Source organism: Alligator mississippiensis, chromosome 5 (genome assembly GCF_030867095.1).
Source record: "Alligator mississippiensis isolate rAllMis1 chromosome 5, rAllMis1, whole genome shotgun sequence".
NCBI lineage: Eukaryota > Metazoa > Chordata > Crocodylia > Alligatoridae > Alligator > Alligator mississippiensis.
Genome location: NC_081828.1, coordinates 117,689,403 through 117,712,056, shown reverse-complemented (window position 1 = coordinate 117,712,056; position 22,654 = coordinate 117,689,403). Strand labels below are relative to the sequence as shown.

Here is a 22,654-nt window from a genome sequence, read left to right as displayed (position 1 = left end):
GGGACATGATAGTAGTCTTCAAAATTACTTGAAGAGTTCCCAGAAAGAGGAAGAAAAACACCATTTCTCTCTTGCTACAGAGAGCAGGACACAGATTAATGGCTTGAAGCTGCAGCAAAGTAGGTTTAGATTGGAAATCAGGAAAAACTTCTTTGCTGTTGGAATAGACTGCCTCACGAAGCTATGGATGCTCTCATCACTGAAGAGGTTCAAGGAGACATGGACAGACACTGGTCAGAGTATTTGCTATGCTTCTGGACTTTGCTGGTTGCCGTACTGGGCCAAGACATATTATTAGAAAGCCTGAGATTTTATTAATAATGCTGAAAAAATTCAAAAACTGAACTCCCTTTTTCGTCTGGCGTTTGTGGAGCTACTCAGAAAAGGGAAGCATCATATAAGACTTGCAACCTTCAATAAATGCTTCACTATCATAAAACGATGATAAAAGTATCTACCCAACGTTGTATTTGAGGCTAAAAATACTTTTAAAATTTACTTCAGAAAGGATTCAGATACAGCCTTATAGACACCATTTCCCTGGCTTAATTCTCCCATTATAAATTATGGCAATTTAAAAATCAAACGTTGAAATTAGTGTTCTTCCAAGTCCTTTATGAGATACAAACTGGATTAAAATGCAATAATGAATGCACTCCATCAATTCAGATATAAAATTAACATAAAAATTATCCCCTTGAAACAGGACGGCAAATCAAGCTAGCAAATCAAAATCTGATATATTCATGCTGTAATTCTAACAGTGAAATTTGGCCTTTTTTCCAACTAAGAATTGCAAAAGTGAAGCACATGACCCTGGAACGCAGATACAGCTACTGCTAAGAGTTGTCAAATCTCTAATCCTACAATACCAAGCATGTGACCAGTGGTCAAGCACAGAGCCCTACTGACTTCAGTGGGGATCTATGGCTATATCCACAGTATCAGAGGATTGAAGCCAGTCATGTTTTGCATTTCTGACTACAGACCTACTTTCATAGAGGAAAGTGGAAGACATGCTAAAAGAGATGAGCTGACTATATAGTTACAAAAAAACCCAGTAAGATAAGCAACATGAATTCTTTCCATTTCTTTCCATTATTTATGAGCTCCAAACATCTAGTTTGGATGAAAAGCTGCATGTTTTAAAGTATTTCTTTAGGATAAAAATAAGTATTTCATATATTTCCAGTGGTCAATAGGTACCACTTTTGTGTAAGTTCCCCTTCAAAATCTTTCAATTCTCTGCAGTTCTTCCAGGCCTTAAATAAAAATATCCCCTGCAGAAAATCTGTGATTTAATTTGCTTTCACGCTTATGGGAAAACCTTATCTAATTCATGACTATGAAAAGTTCTCTCATGAGACATTAAACATTAAAAAGTAAAACTATCTATGCAAATTAAACCAGTTTGAGGGCAATATCTACACTGTAGCTGAGAAAAATAAATCAGCTTTGCTGAGCTCTGCATTACCATGCCTTGACTACTACTAGTAACCACATTAACTAGTTTATCTCCACGCTACACTGCAGCACCTACCTCTGTGTCTTATCTATTTAAGCCAGAATTATGAGCTTTCATCAGTTTAATCACATCCATTTCAACTGCCTTTAGTTAAATCAGTAAAGCTTTTCTAACATAAACAAATTCAAAACGAAGTGGATCTGTTCACTACTTTCATGCACATTCTTTATTCAGTGAGAGCTGGATCAGATCTAAGTGGCTCTGAGACAAGAAGCCTTGATTAAAAGATGTTTATGTATTATATAAAATCTCATATATGGCAGCAAAAAATTGTCTTGATTTATATACATTTTAGAAGCCAAACCAAGCTGCATTTTATTGATTCCTTCCCAGTAATCATCTGATCGGGGTTGGTATGAAATACTTTTTAGAAAGTGGTTTCCAAATGTTTCATAGGAAAAAAGAAAGTTAGCTTCACATGGTCACAGTGAAAATTAGCAGCTAACTTTTCACCAATAAAACTAAAATGTGCTGACAACCTCATAACTAGAATTACCACAACACATCATGTTAACCAACCTCCCTGGTCCCGCGCAATGAGCTCACAGAAGTCATGATGTGTACAGGCTGTATCCTACGCTGCTTCCACTCTTGATTTAAGATCTCTGTTCTTTCCAGTATCTTCTGACGATTAGAATTAAACATACTCTAAGAATAAAAGAACATTTTTAAAAAATTACAAGTGAACTAAGTAAGGAGTCTGAACTCATCTAATAACCACCTGAAGAGCTAGCAGATCTATTTCAGTAACATAGTACTCATCTTTGCCAACAAACTGAACTTAGGCAGCATCATGAAAATGTGTGTTGCCTTCTTTAAATAAAATTTGTATTTTCGATCTTATTTTATTAAAATATTAGCTTTGCATTTTCATCGCTTCTACCAAGTATTCTGAAAAGCCTGTATTTGTGAATGGCATATTTATTTGTCTAAGGAATCCTGTTTATCTTGTCTCTGTGTCCTCTCCTCAAATGATGTAGAACCATATATATAAATTTACAGTCTTCACACAGATTTGCAAAATTATTAAGTCACAAAATACCCTTGTGATCAGTGCATATGACCTAGGGCCCCTAATGTCACTTATTTTGTTTTGGTTTTATTTCATTAAACTCCTGCAGATTATAGTAACACCACTATATAAAGCATATACAGCTGTACAGCTCTAGCTTTATTATCTAGTATTTCTATTCTCAAAATGTAATTCTCTCATGCTTGTTATTCACTGCAATTTGACTTTAGTATTAATAATATCTAAGAAAAATCCAGGTGGTCATTTTCTTTTTAAATGAAATACACAGGAGCACAAAGTCATTTCTTCTTTCCCTGCCCCTTAGCAATATAAAAAAAACCAAACACAAGTGAGACAATACAAGAAAATAACCGTATACGCTATAGCACCTGAATTTTTGCCTAACAGAAAGGTACTGAACCAGACATCATCCAATCCTCTTAATTTCTACCTGTTTGGAGACCTATGATTTCACACAGTTATTGTATAGAAAAGGAATAGGCTTGATTTGGCCTATAGCCAATTTCCCCAGAATCAATTCTCCTCAAATGTGCAAGGATTTTTTTCCCCCCAGCATAAACGAATGCATTTTTTATCTTCCTGGATAAAGTAGATGTTTTACTTATACAGATGCATAAATAGATGTATGCAAATGTCTATCTAGAAAACAATAATGCTAATTACATATTACATTTACCATTAGTGGCTCACATTTACTGAGATATTAAAAAGGTATTTATAGCTCTTCTTTTAAAAAAAGTGGTTTTCCAAAAATTAAGTAAATAGATGGCCACAAGACAACTTTACTGGTACAAGATTTGAGTTCTAATAGACACTAGAAAAGAAAAGCCATTTTAACACCTACAGTATAAAACTTCATGAAGGAGCTAAAAGGTGACATACCTTTACTTCATCTGCTCGACGAAACCTCTTGAGCTGTCTCAACCGCATGTATTCTGATTTCACACGCTTTCGCCAACAAATTGGTCCCTTCTCAGATTTCTTTCCGGTCTGACCCATGGTTACCCTACAGTCAACAGAACTGCGTTAAGATTAAGCAACATGGTCACTCTTTTTACAACACTAGCTGATAGAATATTTAAATCTACTCAAAAGACAAGAGTTAGACAACGGTTTAGATAAAAAGTAGACACTTACCAGTAACGCCAACCCTGTAAAGGTTTGAGCCTGAAAAGCACTGAACAGTCTGGGCCCATCCAACAAAGCCGGTGTTTAAAAATGCTATGACAGGAGTAACTGCACTAAAGTGAATGGGACCAAACACGTGCTTAAATTTTAAGCACAAGCTTTAATGCTTTGCTAGATTGCTTAGCATTTTGCAGAATCAAGCCCTTCCTTCAGGAAGCCAACTGGAAAAGTTCACATGCTAAGAAATACCTCCCACTATGAAACTAACTAATGTTTTGTAAATTTAAAGCTTTCTAGTTACAGCTGGTGATCAAATCTCAAGGATTACCACAAAAGGGCAAGACCAAAATAAAATACCGTAAACTACTCGCCTCTCTGATGCACTATGAAAAATATACAACTTGCCAAACACTACTGTATTAAGGAGTTTGTAGACACAAGTTTAACATTGGGCAAACGAATGTAGCAAACACAGGAAGATTCTCCAACAGAAGCGAATGGTGCTATTATGTGTTCCCCAACCCCAGAAAAGAAAGTGTAAGTTTATTCATTTGCAAACTTTTTCAACAGTAATATTAGCAATCAGACAAAAAAGATTCTGGCCACTTTACCAATACACAGCTATCATGTTCTCTTAACAATGCCAAATACTTTATACCCTACAGTCATTGTGAAGGCAACGCAGCTCCTGGCTGCCACCATCCCTAGAACAGAGCTGCTCCGTCAAGATTTCCCTAATGAACGCACCCTTACAACCTACATTTTCTGGTTTGAATAATGATTCAGCTGTATTATGTTCACAGTCCTGCCTGGCAGAACAAAAAAAATCCAACTGCCTCGAACAACTGGCATTATCTTGGACAAGCCTCATCTTCTGCAAAATAGTTTTTAGCCCTTTTGATTGTGAAGATAACCTGTCAACAACGTAACTGATGCAGTTCTGCCTTCTCCAACCTAGAGTAGTGGTGCTCAATCTGTGGGCAGCCCACAAAGCCATGTCATCCAGCACATGGGTCTGCAAATTTGGCTGCAGGGAAGCAGTGGCAACATTTAGTGCTGCTTGCCTGCTACCAAATTTCCAGACCCAGAGGGAGCCTCACAGGTCAGGTAACATGACTTGCACACTAGATAGCACAGGCATGTGGTGTGGCCAGTGCACAGGGTCATTCTGCAGCTGGATCCAGTCTGCAGGGTCAGGCCATGTGCAAGATCACACCTGCAGTCCCACCCTGCATGCCAACCCAATGTGGGATCCAGCCTGCAGACTGGCCCCAAGTCACTTATTCTGGCCTTTGTGGCCAAAAGATTAAGCACCACTGGTCAGAGTTTCAGTGCCTATGCTATCTGTCAGCTGTGACAACATTTCTGATATAATACTGAAAACTATTTTTATCAACTTTAAGATAGTGTAAGTAAAAAGTTTTCGGTAGGCAGAGCTATTTTCAGCAACTGCAATTTCATAGTTAGATAGGACCTGTAGAGTATAAATGACTTCATGATGATCTCTTGATCATAAAGTATACTACTGCAATGCCAGAAGTCAAATTGCTCTCATATTACTGTTCCTTCATTTATATTTAATAAATGGAGATATGTTAGAGTCAAGAAAACCAAAATACATATTTATGTAAAAACCCACCATGCAAATTACAGTATTCAGTAACAAAATTCTAAACATTTAACTGAGTTAACACTTGTGCCTTTACTCACCATAGGACATGTACACCACTTGGCTTATGGCGCAATTAGAAAAAACAAAAGCAAAAAGCCCAAAAACTGTATGAAAAATATAAACTGGCAATGTGTTTTAACATGCAGTTAAACCACTAAGGGAAACACAGGGTGCATCCAGACAAGTGTGGTCCTGTGGCATGTGGCGCTGCAATCACGTTTGCTGCAACACACACTGCACAGTCCCGCGTTCTCCACGCTGCAAGGGCATGCTGCGCCAGTTTATATTACTTTTCTTTTTAACCCTGGATGTGCAGGGGTCGAAAAAAAAATGGTGCAGCGCATGCTCAGGCAGCAAACACTGCTGAAAAGCAGAGTCAGGCCACCCAGTCAAGCTGCAGCTGCCAGCCAGGCTCTACAGTAGAATCACTGCGGCTGCAGTCCCGGGAGGCCCCCAGGTAAGGCTGCTGGGGCCCAGCCTTCCCTACCTCACCCAGGGCAACTTGTTGCATGCCAAAAGTGTTCCCCGGGGACAAGTAGCTGCAGCGCAAGGTGTTCTGCTGCTACTTATTCCTGGGGAACGACACGACACGCCACACACCTGCCAACACTGCTGTCCCCAAATGGAACAGGGCAAGAGCAGTTCTGGAGCCTCCCCACAGTCAACTGGAGATGGAGGAGACATCAACAGTGGCTGGGGTGGTGAGGAGAAAGGGAGGGAGGGGAGGGAAGAGATTTGTTTCCGCTTTGTTTATCGTTGCTTCCATTGAGTGGTCCAAAATGAGAGTGCAACTGTACCACTTCCCCCTCTCTGACTCTGCCCCAGCCAGATTGTGTGGTTCCTTGGGGGAGGATGGGAGGCAGCTAACTGCTGCACCCTCCCTCCACCCATATCTCTGCAGCTTTTCATGCCTTGAAAGCTGTGCCAATTTCACCTTCCTGCTTAACAACCTGCGCTCTTGGGTGCCAGGCTCCTTTGAAGGAGGTGGACTGCGGGGGTACTGAGTGGCTTGCCTCTCCCTCATCCCAAATGAGCCTGGGTCTCTTATCATGGAGACCAAATTGACAGCGTGGCTTTTAAGGCAGGGGTGGAAAAGTTTCAGATTTCTTGGGAGGGGTGGGGGGGAGCACAGTCTCCTGTGAATTACTAGCAGGTGGGCCACACAGCCCCCCCAGCACCTAACATTTTCTCCTTTCCTCCCTGGAAAGCATGATGGTCTGGGCACTCAGTGGCACTTCATCAACAGTGCAGTTACTGAAGGGCGAGGATCTGCTTACAACCCTTAGAAATGTTCATGCAAACACTGCTGCCCAGGAATAATTGTGAACTAGTTCTCAAAACAGTTACATTCTTGGATTAGTTCAAGTATTATATCTGTCCATACCCTAAAAATATGCCCTGCATCCATGCCCAAGGAATTCCAACCTGCAAACAAAGCACAAAAACAATCCACAGTCTCTCAAATGCTTTACCATAAATCACAGAAGAAGCTTCAGAGAGAGCTAATTGTCAAGAGGTTAGTTAGGTTTTTGTAAATGAGGAACACCACTTTGAAATACACAGGACCTGGATTTGAGAACTAACGTGAGTGTCCTGAAAAGCATGGCAGCTATATCACATTCAGGGCATTGCAAAGAAAGGCAAAAGTGAGAAAAATGAATCGTATACAAAAAAAAAAAAGAAGAAAGCTGGAGATAATTTCTATTTAGGGGAAAGGAAAAGGAACTGCCAATATAAACTCACTGTTTCAGTCTGTTATCAGATAATAACAAATAAATATTTAGAAAAATTCTATCAAGAAGCTAAACAGCCCGGGAGTGTAGGAGGGCTATTAGGAAGGCCAAGGCAGAGATGGAACTCAGGCTAGTGTCCAGAATTAAGGACAACAAAAAGTCCTTTTTCAAGTACATTGGGAGCAAGAAGAGGGCACCAGGCAATGTAGGGCCCCTGCAAGACACATACGGTAATCTGGTGGCCACACCAGACAAGAAAGCTGATATTTTTAACAGTTTCTTTGCCTCTGTTTTCCTGAACAGGGACCGGGATATCCCACCTACCAGAGGTAGGGGCAATCTTGGGGATAGCTCTATCAAGCCTTCAGTCAGAGCAGATGTAGTTAGGGATCTTCTGGAAGGGCTAGACATTTTTAAATCTGCACGTCCAGATGCCCTCCACCCAAGGATGTTGAGGGAGCTGGCAGGGGTCATTGCAGAGCCTTTGGCCCAGCTGTATGAGCATTCGTGGTCATCTGGCCAGGTGCCGGGGGATTGGAAACTGGCTAATGTGGTCCCTATTTTTAAGACGGGGAGGAAGGAGGACCCAAGTAATTATAGGCCTGTAAGCCTCACCTCAGTGCTCAGGAAGCTCTTGGAGAGGATCATCAAGGAGCATATCTGTGGGGGGCCTGCAGGGGAGATCATGCTCAGGGGCAATCAGCATGGTTTCACCAAAGGCAGGTCCTGCCAGACCAACATGATTGCCTTTTACGACCAAGTAACTAAATCCTTGGATGATGGTGTCGCTGTGGACATACTCTTTCTAGACTTTAAGAAGGCCTTTGACACTGTCTCTCGCCCCATCCTCATCAATAAATTAAGTGACTGCAGCATTGATGCCTGCACAGTTGGATAGGTAAAAGATTCCTGATGGGGCGCACCTAGAGAGTAGTGGTGGATAGGTTGTACTCAACCTGGCGAGATGCGAGCAGTGGGGTACCCCAGAGCTCGGTCCTTGGGCCTGCACTGTTTAACATCTTCATCAGCGACTTGGACGAGAGGGTGGAAGGCACGCTGTCCAAGTTTGCACTAAGATGTGGGGTGAGGTGGACACATTTGTAGGGAGAGAGGCTGCAACTAGATTTAGACAGAATACAAAAGTGGGCAGATGAGAATAGGATGGGATTCAGCGTAGACAAATGCAGGGTGCTGCACCTTGGGAGAAGGAATCCACAGCGTACATACAGGCTGGGGAGTTCCCTTCTTGAAAGCACAGAAGCGGAAAGGGATCTTGGAGTCAACATTGACTCCAAGATGAACATGAGCCGCCAATGCCAAACCACAGCCATCAAGGCCAGCCATACCTTGTCATGTATCCAAAGATGCATCTCAAGCCGGTCCAGAGAGGTGATACTCCCCCTCTATGCGACTTTGTTCAGGCCGCAGTTGGAGTACTGCGTCCAGTACTGGGCGCTGCACTTCAAAAGGGATGTGGCCAGCCTAGACAGGGTTCAGAGGAGGGTAACCCACTTGGTGAGAGGGCAGCAGGACAGGCCCTAAGAGGAGAGACTGAAGGAGCTGAACCTGTTCAGCCTCAGCAAGAGGAGGCTGAGGGGGGACCTGGTGGCTGCCTACAAGCTCATCAGGGGGGATCAACAGCAAATAGGCAGAGCTCTTTTCTCCCCAGCACCACCTAGGGTGATGAGGAACAATGGTCATAAGCTGATGGAGAATAGGTTTAGGTTGGAGATCAGAAGGCAATATTTTAAAGTTAGGGTGGCCAAAATCTGGAACCAACTTCCCAGGGAGGTGGTCCTCGCCCCTACCTTGGGCTTATTCAAGAGGAGGTTGGATGATCACTTGTCTGGGGTCTTGTGAACTCAGCATTCACTCCTGCCTGCGGCAGGGGGTCAGGCTAGATGGTCTGTTCAGGTCCCTCCTGGCCCTAGGTGCTATGAAACAATTATCAATGAATTCAGAAGACAAATGAAACCCAAGATGAAAGCACTGAAGCCATAAAATAGAATGGCTTAGCTAAACTAAAATTGCATTAAATACTGTTAATTTTGTCACTTACCACCCCTTTCATTGTGTCCACCCCCCACCCCCTCCCCCCAAATAAGACACACACATTGTTTTTGGGAAGGCAGAATGAGGGGTAAACCAGAACAAAAACAAACAAAACAAAACACACACAAAAACAAAAAAAAAGATTTTTCCAGAGTTGTGGGTACACAGAGCAGGGACAGAGTCTTATCTTCAGCTCACTCATCCTCCCTTTCCTGCTCAAACAAAAGCTATGATTTTATCCCTTTCACAGCTGAATTATTTGGCTGCTTAGCCAAAACTTGGAGGTGCTGCTGCTGATTAGATCTATAGGCAGATCTAGAATTCTCAAAGATCTAAAAACTGGCTGTAGGGCTGCAAAATAAGAGAAGAGACTAGAAGTAGCTAAGCCGCAAAGTTTTCATCAAAATTGCCAAAGGAAGGGTATCTTAATTACTAGATTATCAAGACCACTGAAAACGAGAGCGGGTCATTAACACCTGTTCAGTAAACAGCAATTAGCAGCAATCAAGGAGATCAGAATACAGCCGTGAAATCAGTGCTGCTTGAATAGAAATGTCACTGCTGCTATTCTTTGCAAACCAATCAATCAATCCATCAATCAGCTTCCCTGCTTAACATACCCCCTACCCATTTTGAAGGCTTTTTTGTGGAGGGGGGGAGGGGTGTAGCTAAGAGTAAATACAGCATAAGCAATTCAAATAGTCCAGTTTTCCAAGAATATCAAATGCCACAGACTAAAGAAAACTCTGAAGTAAAACTGCCAGATGACTCCTATTCTGCAAAAAGTAAAAGGAACCTGCATGCATACAGCACACCGTACCAAAGTATATAAAATAACACTAAAATGTCTGTGGAATTATTACAATGAATTTAAGTAAAACATGGAAAGAACTTGTAAGTATGTTTCCAAGCCCAAAACAAGCACTTATGAGAAATGTCACATTTAGTAAGAAATACAATCTATTCAGGTAGCACTGTTGTCTGTAACATTTAATGCAACATCAAAGAAAAAAAAGTCTTCTTTTTGAACAGTCCTATTTCCATTTTCCAGTTACCATAAAAGATTTCCCTCCCTCATCCCCCTAGATTTAGCAGTCGAGTCAAACATTTGAGCCAGAGGTCAACCAAAATGACTTACTCATGTCCAGGGCAGGCCACTGCTATGACCTAGGCATTCCTGTTTCTCCCTGCCACCTACCCACACCATAGGCAAAGTTCCTCACTGACAAAATGCAGCCAAAGTACATGGGCTGGATCCAGTGGCTCCATGAAGCAGATCCAGCCCACAGACTATAGGTTGCCACATCCAGATTTAAGCAATTGAAAGGCCTTCACATCAAATGTAATAAAAGACATGATCAAGATTTGAATACGGGTAGTCAAGTTGGAATAGAAAAAGTTCTTTACAAATAATGCGCTGACCTCACGGATACACTTAGTTATTAATGCAAAGCTTGCATATAAAGATTAGAGAAGGCCTCTGCAGGATGAGAACCTAAAAAGGAAAAATATGGCACCAATCACACTGAAAGGAACAGAGGCGCACAAGTGTGCAAACACAAGAAGAAAAGGGAAGGCAAAAAAAAAAGTTCTTGAAAGAACTCTTAGTTTGAGAAGTTATTTCCACCATCAAGGGTCCAACTACAGTACGTTAGTAGGCTTTTGTGGTACCGAGTTTCAAACTATGAAGGTAAACTACATTTGTCTGTTTCTGTTCAGTTCAACTACGATGCAGCCAAGCACAGGCATCTGGATGATTCTGTTCTGATGCTAAAAATCAACTGGATGGCAGGGGGAAAAAAAACCCATTAAAAAGTCCCAATTGAGAAGTTTGGCGGTAATATTTATAGCAGTGGTTCTACAAAGGTTGAGAATTGGGGCACCCCTTAACAAAAAACTCAAAACACCCCTCAGAAAAATATCACTCTTAAATTTTCACTTGTGTTTTTTTTATTAGAGAAAAAAAAAAATAGTAGAGCAATTCTATTGCAAAGAATTCAGAAAGCCCAAAATAAGTCAGAATGGGTTTAACACTATGGATTCCTATTTGAAAACTGTTTTAATTATGTGAATCATGTCAGCACACCTACCAGTGCTAACATTGTTTGGCACCCCATGGCACTCTTGAAAGGACCTCAAGGCACCCCAGGGTGCCATGGCACCCTGGTAGAAAAAAAAAAAAAAATCAAAAAAAAAATCACTGATTTAGAGCAACATAAAGAAATAAAATAATTTTCATTATCCACCTATTCCCTAAAAACCGCAGATGAAAAGTGTCAACAATATCCAATCATGCAGAAAAATTAAGGTGCATCACCTTTTCTTTACTTCTAATTTTCCAGGTAAATGTAGTTAATTGAGCATGTTAGAATTTTTGCGTTGTAACAGAAGGAAGGATCACCATACTCTTAACTAATTATGTTAAATTAGATTTGTACCAGGACTTCAAATTGAAAACTGTATGTATTAAAGCAGAGGTATCAAACTCAGCAGACCTTTGATCCCATCAGTGGAGTGAGTAGCAGTGGTGTCAATTCCTGGGGGCTGACCCTGCCAATCATGACTCTGGCAGCTGTGATGGTTAAAGCTGTTGCTGCTTGCTCTGCCACCACAGAACTGTCTCTCCAATGGGACTCGGTATTAGAAATGTTGGTAACAGGGTAAACAGCACCACCATCAACCCCCCCAGGGCCTGGCCCCAATGACAAAAGGATCTGGCAGCTACAGAGGCAAATGTTGCTGCCATCAATTTACCCTGGCACCAAATTCCTGGCCACACAGGCTGGAGGGCCCACCACCACAGGCTGGATCTAGCCCACAGGCTGCATGTTTGACACCCCTATTCTAAACTTGTTGCCACTAGCACACTGAAATATAAATAAGAAACAATTTCAGGGTTTGTATATACACAGAAGTTCTACTAGTTCAGTACAACTTTGCATGTATACAGGTTTAAAACTTGGCTTATAAAAATATGTCCTTGCAAGATTATGCATTTTCTTATGCTAGTACAACTTTCTTGTTCAGTCATCATTCAGAAGCTGTACCTAGAATTTTAAATGTAACTTCATTTTCCAATTTTTATTCCTTCTGTTTCTCTGAAGAACCTATATAAACGGGGAAAAATACTTAAATGCCAAGTCCCGGAAACACTTACACGTGAATAAGGTTCTAATATTGAAATATATAAAAGCTAGGTCTCATCTCAACATAAAAGAAATACATGCCATATAAATAACTTCACTGCATCAAATATGCAAACCAAGAAAAAAAAGACAAGAGGAAAAAAAAATCTGTTTTTATCTCAGTATTTTTTAAAAGGGGTAAGCAATATTATTATTTCAGACAGAAGTGAGAGTTATAAGGCCTGTCTTTTTTACATTGTCACCCACTGTTTTTTTATGTTAAAACAGAAATACATGGGTTGAATTATGCCTTTTAATTTCATTCATTCTTGCAGAGCTGGGACTCGCAGGTAACAGATATGAGTTTGATCATTCTACCTTGCAAGAAAGTTCTGTGCAATGCTGTTGGCCAACAAAATCCCTACACTGTGCACAGAGCCTGAAAGAGAACAAGTTACTTTAATTCTAATTAGGGCTGTATTTACTTTTAGCATCCAAAGGGTGTAAATCAGACCTAATTGTCTCACTTAATACTGCTGTCTGCCTGTTGCAAGTGATATATTGACATGTGATACATGCTCCAGTTCACAATGAGAGGCAAGTAAGTATAGAAAAATCAATTCAAATTCATGCCATTTTACTGCTGAAAGTAAAAATATCCTTGTTTTAAAATTAGTGTCCTATTTCTTCTCATCCACCATGGAAATATTCATACACAAGTATAGGTGATATAAAAATCAACACTGTAATGAACTTTATAAGGGTTACTTTAGATAAGATTGTAACTAGACTTACTAGCTGAAAGCATGCAAATACAAAAGTAAAAAAGCCTCCCCTAAACGGGAGAAACAAATAGGGATGACTTTTTTAAAAATTAAAAAAACCCAAACCAAAAGGCTGCAAAATATTTTACAAAGATGTAATAATATTAATAGAGGTTTAAAATAGCAATGTTTCTAATACTAAGCTTCCTAATCATTTATTTTTCATGGCTATTGACATTTACACAACATATTACTCTCAATTGATACTTTGGAGTCACTATACTGAACAAATTTGTCCATAGCACATCACAAAATTTCAAACATTATTCTTTTTTAAACTGCACTGGTGATCAATGATATATTCTTAACCAATATTTTAAATCTCATTTCTCCAAAGAAAAGTTGTAAATGTAAATTGCTGTAGCCCCAGACCTAAATTTCATCACTTTTAATTAAATTCACAAATTCAGACCCACTCAAATCTGCACTTTATGAACTTGTCAATTAATGCATATTTTTAAACTAGACTGAATCTTGGTTGTGTTCACTGTTTACTCAATTATGTCTTTCAAACATCAGCAGAAATATCTGCCTACTGTAAAATGTTACATCTCTTTCTGTACAGCAACTCCTCCCCACCCCTATAAAAGATGTGTTTGATTAGGGCCCCTTTCAGGTGTCAGAACACTCAGTTTACAGTGATCTCCAACTGCTTTTCATACTGAAATCAGAGGGCAAAATCTGGTCCTTTGAATTTTTATTTAAAAAGTTATAAATCAAAATCTCAGTGTTTTTATATGAAGAATTGAATCCAATGCTTCCTAAAAACAAATAATAAAAGACAATATAATAAATCATGAATACTGAGATTAATCACAATTTAGGTAAGATCTAAAGGCTCTCAAAAATCTTTTGAAAGATAAATATAATTTCTACATTTTACATATTATAAAAAACAATCTGCATAAAGAAGTCATTTTCAATTTCTGAAAGTCTATTTTGTAACAGCATGGTACTTAAAAACCTAATCACCAAAATAGCTGTTCAGCTATGGCTAACCTATATTTCAATGTGCCAAACCAAACTTAAAATAAACTTCCATAAACAGTAACTAAGTTTTCTAAATGATAACCATTTTATTTCACGCACTAAATTTAAAACCAGACAAGACAGTTTATGGGCCTGCGTTGAAAGCCTACTTCAGTCAGTGGAAAGACTCCAATAGGCTTTGTTTCTATTATGCCTGAGAAACAGTTTAAAATACATTATCTATTTAGCACAGAGAAGGTTCCAAAGTTACTAGGCATAACTAGGCGCTGAAAAACTGATCTGAGAATACAATCACCATAATTTCTGCTGTAATCTAACCCACAGAAGGCTCATTTTAAAGGTAGTTTACAGAAAATGCACAAATGCCCATTCAAAAATCTCATGATCAAGAAAAATAACCATAATTCATGTGGATCATGGAACAAAATTATCTCCTGCTGCTTATTCAGCTGCTCCTGATTTCACATCAATTACACAAGTTAAGCAACAAAAGCCAGGAGGCAGCTCTAAATATTCAGTAAGTGCAGTTCTAGCAGTAATATGCTTTGTGGTACCTGCATCTGAGAGAGAAAGAGAGAGAAAGAAAGAACACACGTGATCATATGCATTCTCCCTCCACCAGTTAAGGGTTTTTTTGTTTGTTTGTACAAGGAACATGCAGAATTTCACCTTTTGTCCATCCATCCCTACATGTTATATAGTACACCCCATTTCCATGGGAAGAAAAGTCTTTCCAAGGTCAGTCAGACTGTTTCTCAGACACCAAACTATACTGATTTCTAAAACCCCAGCTGTGAAATACAAGGAAGCAGAAAAGATTAACATACTTTTAATTTGTAACACTCCACCTCTAACAGTCACAGCACATTCAATCCTTGTTGATTTGGGAAAGTGTCAGAGATGGGAATAGTAGGAAAGTATTTTTCTCTAGTTCATACTATGTAAGCCAAGACCAACGATTTTCTGTTAAGGATGTTGGCTTACAATGGAGTTTAAAAAGTCTACTCCTACCAAATAATTAAAACACGAATCCACATACCTGACAGTTTACAAAAACCTTGTACCAGTCACATGTATGAAATGTGTGGCAAGATGTTACAGCAAATTCTGCCACTAAACTACAGACTGTGACCAGAACTTGAAAACTCAGTTGCCTTATTCCTCTGTAAGCTGTTGCAACACTTCAGCCAGAGCAGGACTGATAACTTCTATGTACCTGCAAATACATTCTCAACATTTTCAGACTCAAGTCACCCCTTCATAACTCATATGAGTTCAGTAACACTCCATTCCAAAAAACTAATTTATTTCTTACAGAGCTTACCTTCTTGCATCATACCACACCTTAAGGATCTCACAGGATGATAGGGGACACTTCTGAGAGCACGGCAGAAGATAGTACACTGTGTTCAGTACAAGCAAGGCCTCTGCATGGCAAGGTGATCTGATGTTCCAATCTGCTGGCAGGGCCTTCATGGTGGGGGTGGGACATAAGATCCCTGAAGGAGACATTGCTGCACCCTGCAGAGGCTGGTGCCAGATGAGAGCAATAGGGACAGGCAGGATGTCACCATGCCCCCTTTTCTTTCCCCCATCCCCCATCCACCCTGTCCCAACCTCCAAATCTTTACCTAAGGGGGGCAGGTGTAGCCCCTGCTGTAGCAGCTGTTCCTTTGAGGACCTGTATGCGATGACTAGAGCCACTTGCCCCACCACAGCCTCTTCCACAAGCTCTGGGAACATGAGAGGAACAGGGAACCAAGCCAGGCTCTACCTCCACCTGCCCTCCCACAGGACAGCACCCCACTTAGAGCACAGAGGCACTTGGTAGAGGGGCAGCCATGGTGCAGGAATCCCTAGAGGAACAGTTTGGAGCCACTTGTGCACAGAAAACTGTGGCAGACATAGGGTGCCCAGCACATGGAGAAACAAGCATTTACTTCTTCATGAAGGAGCCTGGCAAACACAAAAGGACTGCAACAGAGTTTTGCAGCACCTTGCATGAGAATCACTGACAGACACAGGGAAAACATTGTTGAAGTTGGTGTGGCAGCGCATGGGGTCTCAACCAGTGAACTACAGAGAACCTCAAGTCACAAAGCTGTCATCTTTGACAAAATTAAACTTTGTAAACAGTTGGTGTCAGCAAAAGCACAAACAAAAGGATATGCTTTAAAATAAGTTTATGGCATATATTGTAGACACCTAGTGTCATTTAACTGACCGCAGGACACCAGACGCACTAGTGGGGAAAAAAACAAAATACAAGAAGCCACTCAAAGTCTGACACTTATGAAATCCCCCCACCCTCGTTCTCCACTCCTACCCACATTGAGTGGGCAATCAACTATAGCAGCAGCAAAGATAGCATGAAAATGTATTTGGATGATTTGTTAAATGTTGGGTAGAATACAGAAAATAGTGTCAGTACACTTTATTTACAATAACTCCTACATAATGAGCTCTAATTATGTGCAAGATCATAGAAGTACCACAAAGTCTTACATATGGGATTTCCATATATGTAGAAGGGAGACTTTTATTACAGTTTTCACATGTACTTTTTAAATAATGCACACAGAGACTGTGTATTTAGAAAATAGCAAATCTCAGTAAGATGTTCATGACCATATCAACAATAAGTACAGCCATAATAGAAGACTGACCATTGTGTCTTTATAGATGCTCAATGAATGCAGCAACACACGCAGATTAAAAAGTTGTATCTATTTAGATGTGCTATTTTTAAACTTAAATTATTTAGTAGAGACCAATTAGATCCTTTCAAATGAATGCTGATCAATCTATGAACATGACTACTTGGAATAAATGCGAGTCTTATACCCCCATGCATTTTCAGGGGATTTTGCTGCACAACGGTCAACTGGACTTTTACAATATTCAGTTTTAATAGATTTGTAAGTCAGCAATAGCAGTAAGGACATTGCCTTCCAAATGTAAAAGTCCTCAGAGTAAACATATGCGGGTGACAAAGTACAATGCCTCTTCTTCGTCTTGGACAAGCTCCTCTTGTCTCCCCCATCCCCGTAGAATCACAAGAACTGAAAGTCTGCCTTGCAGTGACACTGGTAACGTTAATGGTTCCAAAGAAGTTTCAGTGCCAACAATAACGCTAATATAGCACTACTAGAATGATCATGTTATTATCATGCTAGTGCAGGCCATCTAGACAGGGAGCTCAGCTGCTCCAGGCATTTTGCTGGACAAAGTACACTTCTCTGGCTACATGTAAGAATACCTCAAACAAAGCAGCAAACCTCAAACCTCCTGCGGGAAAGGACAAGTAGAGCTTTAATCAGAGTTCAGGCTGCAAGACTGTTTAGCTATGTCTACTTTCATCCAAGGAATGACACCACAGCACACTGTACAATGGGAAATCTTATGTGACTGAGGCAGATACAAGGCATCAATCCTATGCATCTGTTATATATATATATGAGAAGGATGCGATGTCACAGATTTTATGAACCTCTTATAGCAGGGGTGTCAAAGATTCAGCCCATGGAACTATATTATCCAGCCCACAGTGCTGCCTGCCACAATGAGGCGCACACTGCACGTGGCACCTGCACCAGACAGGCCCTCGATCCAAAGCTGGTCCAGATTCGGCCCACAGACCAGCCCCAAGTGCCAGCTCCAGCATGGATGTCACTTGCAGCGCATGCACTAGACTGGCCCCGTGTGGTGTGTGGCATGCCATGCACACCCCCAAATGCTGCAAGCTGTGTGGGGCCCAGGCAGGTGCATGCTGCATGTGATATACATGGCTGGAACCAGAAGTGTGACCAGTCCAGGGCACATGCTGCATGTGCCACCAACACTGGACCAACCCTGCAGGTTGGATCAAGTACTGGGGGGGGGGGGGGGGGAGGGGTGCGTGCATCAGTCAGATTGGCCTCATGCACTTCATCTGGCCCCGAGTTTGATACCCCTGTCTTAGAGGATAAAGAAACCAACTAATCTATAACTAAGTAACATTATTTGAGTAGCCTGGTTGATGTTCTCATGTCAAAAGGTAACTCTACAGTGGCAGTGAAGGAACTGAGGTGGACTTGACACCACTGGTGTCAGTCATAAAAGCTGTGAAAAAAGGTTATCCAGAGCACCACCTTCTTCCAGAGCTTTTCATGGTGGCTGCACAGATAGCCCTTGCTTCTATACACCTCCAAATTTACCATTCCTCATTGTCAACAGCTGTGCGAATCAGTGGCACTCAGTGATTGAGGTAAGCATCTCCTCCCCAACACGGCAATTCTGGCAATGTAGAAGTCAACAAGTTCAGAGGGCTGAAAAGAAATTTATCCCTGCAAAGCTCAGAGCTCTAGGACAGCCTCCCTAGCCATCTGCAAGACCATGAATTATTCTAAAAAGTACTTCCCTGCCACCCATATAAAAACCTAAACACCTGCAAGTTGAAGTTGATGATATGTATTTATATGCAACACTTATATAGCCTAGTCACTGTTCTTTGGAAAGTTACTTATGCACTGAGAGTCACTGCAGGGCTGCTCCCCCCCCCAAACTCATTACAGAAAAGTATTTGATGACATTCGGTATTAAACAGTCCCAGCGTAAAAAAGATTCTTTAAACAGAAGACATTAAAATAAACATTTTTTTCATTTCACCTTAATGATTTATGAATAACAAACTAACTTTAAGTACATTTCAAAACAAGGTAAGAGACATGAGAAGGCCAGATGTGTTTTGTAAAACAAAGGCAGCTAGCACCAGTTTAGAATCACTACTCATATCCTAGCTCCTTTGGATTTCAACAGGAAAAGAAGAGACTGAGCAAAATTCACTCTCTTCACTCTAAGCCAGGTGCAGAAACTGAGGACTGCATGAACATGTGTTTTCACAGCAATTAACTCTACAGACTACAGCACTACTAAGGAATAACTAAGGTAATAAGAACACTCAAAGCACATCCCTTTCTATCCCCTAAACCAGGGTTCACTGGGTATGTGAGGATGAAAAGATGGTTAAGCCAGATCTGTTCACACTGAGGAAACTTTGAACCATATGTGTAAGGCCATTCCTACACGAAGTACATCTGTATAAAGTTGATGAAGTATAGGAATGAAACCCCTTCCTCTGTCAGAATACAATCTATGATATACTTTGTTTTACTGGAAGGAGTGAGAGATTAAAAACACAGGGTGCAACATTTCCTTCCGCCCCCAAGAAGAGCTGCATTCTGTGAGCCTACACGATTGTCAGGAAGGCCTGTCACCCCCTGGTACTAAGTGAACCAATAAGACAGTTACAACTACCATTCCCCAACATTCCCTGGTGGCCTGTAAAACCAAACTGTCTGTCTCTCTAATTTGGAAAGGAGAAGAATCAATTTAACTCTGATTGTTTTGTTTAGTTCAACAACTTAAATTATTGTATTATAAATTATGGCCTGTATAAACATATTAGGAGTAATTCTGCCCTTTCTATGAGTATATAAAAAGTAGCTACACTTGAAATCTTGCTTCTGCTTCCTGCATAAAGCCAGGTACAAAATTACTTAAACTGTAACATGCTTTTCCATTCATCAGAAAAGAACCCAAGATAAGCGTGTGTCCCAAATATGTACTTGTATTGCATCTAGACCTCCAGTCACAGACCAGGATGTCAATGTACTAGTCACTGATGTCAGATTCCCCCACCATCCTCTCTCTTTTCATGGCCCTGAGACAAATCTTATCATGGTTCCTTTTCTGGGTAAAGAGAAAATAGGTCTGGAAGCATGTTACAGCTTTGCAATCCTCCATTTAAAATTAGCTGGAATACAAATGAAATGCTTTGTATAAGATACATTTGCTACAGAAAAGTAAAGTAACAAGATAACCTACAATCACAGTAATGGATGCAAGATGGTAAGTTTTAAAATTAACATTTTGAAAAAGCAAAATAAAAATTAGAGGTAAAAAAAAAAATTATGACCTCCACAGAGCTCATTCACTTCAACAAAAGCAACAGAAATCATCTTTCCAATAAGTCAACATTTGCCAATTTAGCTTGGCTATAAACAGATGTCTTTAGAGCAGGATGTGTTCTAGCATGGCTGATCCACTTCATTGGCATCTGTAGACGTTTGGGCCGCTGTCCCGGAGGATTCCATAGGGAAAGGGTGCAACAGCAAGATGCATGCTGTGGAAATCTTCTGTGGTGCACATCTGCAAGTGGAATCACGGCATGACAGTCTGATATGCATGCCAGCCATGGAAATCCCCTACAGAGGAATCCCTATGGTACACAATAAGGTAGCAGATGTCCTCCCATTTAAAAAGCATCAAAAATGGTGACTACCTTTGGTCACGGAAACACCTCTGGGCACATGGAGAGCAGCAAAGAGCCAAGATGTCGGTTTACTCACAACTTGTGTTGCCATTAAAAAATTATGGTGGCGCAAGGTACATATATTTGCTCCCTAACATTCTAACTAAAAGGGCAAGGGCAGGAAATTTCTTGATGATTAAGATAAATATTCTTAACTTGAAGCATTCACTGTTTGGATAACAAATATGTCACAGGATTATTCATGCCATCTTATAACAAACCACTTCTAAACAGTTAGATGGGAGACAACATTCTCTTGATATTAGAGATATACATGCTTTCTTTTAAAAGAAGAATCTGAAAAATGCTAGACTATTAGAATGTTAGATTCTAACTATTAGATGGAACTTAACTTTAGTAACTGAAAATAAAGTGCTGTTACACACACTCATCTTCATAAAGGTCACTATTTAAAAATAGGAAGATGTATTAACTGACAAGTACATTCTTTACAGTTTATCTTATGATGGGGGGGGGTTATGGCCCTCTCTTCCACTTCAAAAACCTGGACAAGTTTATCCAACAATAAGCAGACCAAAGCAATACACAAAAGGCGTACACAAAACTAATATGATGAGGCAATGCCATAAACTTCCCCCTTGCTGTATGCATCAAGTATTCAGCTTGAGGCAGAAAACAATGAGAAGATTCTGAGACTGGGATCACACATCCAAATACTGTGTAAAGGGAATACAATTTCTCTTATACAGAAACTGAATAAGTCATAGCTGATCCTAAAATCCAAAGGACCATAAAAGTTGAGTACAGCCACTCTGGCCCTCACAGTAAGATACGCCAAGCTCAGCTTGAAACTGGGGCCTGCATGTTTCAACCACAGACTATGCTATTTTTCAGAGTTGTGGTTATGGAGTTTTCCTACCTTTTAATCTCAGTTTGATGTCACAGAGTGTGGAAGGGATCCCCTCACCCTCCAAAATACTGTCAGATGCTGAGGTGGAGTGTGGTGCTTCAATTATCTGTAGGTGTAATTGAGAAGAGAAAACAAGACTGCCATAGTTGTTAAGGGAAATGTGCTTTATTAGTGAAAATGCATTAAAATTAGCACAAAGTTGAAATTCAAAACAATGTTCTATTTGCATATTAAGTCTTTAGTCTATATGAGCAGTACTTATGTTGTATCCTGCAACAATCAACTAGAAACCATTCCTTTTACTGGTCTTCTTCAATCTACAACAGACCTGAAGCCTTTTCTTTAGCTCCATCTATACTGTCGCAATAATATGGCAACACAGGAAGACTCTTCATGCTCAGAACTCATAATAGCTAGAATACTACACTTCTAGGATCTACGCCATATCCACAGGTTTCCTAGCCTGCCGACACCTCAGCCAATCCTCACAAGCAACATAATTCTTGGGCAACAAACAAATAAAAAAAAAAAAAAGCCAATAAAACAAAACCTTTTTGCCATGTCCCAGGCATTCAGAGGGGCCCTCAGGCTCCAATTCCCAGTGCAGCAGCCTGGCCTCCTCTTGTGACATGCAACTACAGAAACTGCTTGCTTGCTTGCTTGCTCGCTCGCTCTCTCCCTTCAATCTTCATTCTCAGTGTCCCTCTGGGGTTTTTAAACTCCCAGTGGAAGATGCCATTATGAAGCAGAGATGCACCGATATATTGGCACCAATAAAGGAAAAAATTAACATTATCAGCTATTGGCCTTTTTGGCCAATGTAGCCAAGAATGTTAACCGATAAATATAATATGCCTTCTGGAAGGAACCCCTGGAAGCCGCACGTATGCACGCAGTTGCACGTGGCACATGGTCAAGATAGCAGCTGGGCAGTGTGGAGAGCAGCTCCCTGCAGGTAGGTCTGTTGAGGGGAAGGGGCAGATCAGGGCCCCCACAGTGAGGGAAGGAGTGGGACAGAGCCCCAGGCAGCTTGTCCAGGGGACATGGACAAGGAGGGAGCAGCTCCCCGCCACTGCACACCCCCCCCAAGGGGAGGCAATGCGGGGGGAAGGGGTATGTGTCCCCCCACCCCCTGGTGTGCGTTTGGGGGGGGGGGGGGGGCGGCAGAGGCATACTACCTGCTGCAGGCTCAGGGCTCTCTGCACTACTGCCTTTGCCCCAGAAGCTGCACACTGGCTGCGTGTCCCCTGCCCATCCAGTAGCGGTGGGGGCAGCAAGTTGTGCCTCCCACTGCCAGGTGGGCAGGGGATGCAGGGCCAGCACATGGCTCCCAGGGCAAAGACAGCAGG

General features: G+C 41.0%; 1 protein-coding gene across 4 annotated transcripts in view; it reads right to left on the bottom strand.

Moving 5' to 3' along the window:
- Positions 1-22,654, bottom strand: part of EZH2 (enhancer of zeste 2 polycomb repressive complex 2 subunit) — an 80,748-nt gene that overhangs the window by 39,977 nt on the left and 18,117 nt on the right. For 2 of the 4 annotated variants that reach the window (XM_019483355.2, XM_019483356.2), the window contains exons 3-4: positions 3,441-3,564; positions 2,045-2,173 (exon numbers count right to left, since the gene is read on the bottom strand). In XM_019483355.2, coding sequence (XP_019338900.1) covers positions 2,045-2,173; positions 3,441-3,564 — 253 coding nt within the window. Of the gene's footprint in view, positions 1-2,044; positions 2,174-3,440; positions 3,565-21,314; positions 21,412-22,654 lie in introns of all 4 variants that reach the window. The other 2 variants (XM_019483357.2, XM_006274412.4) reach the window with 2 other exon arrangements.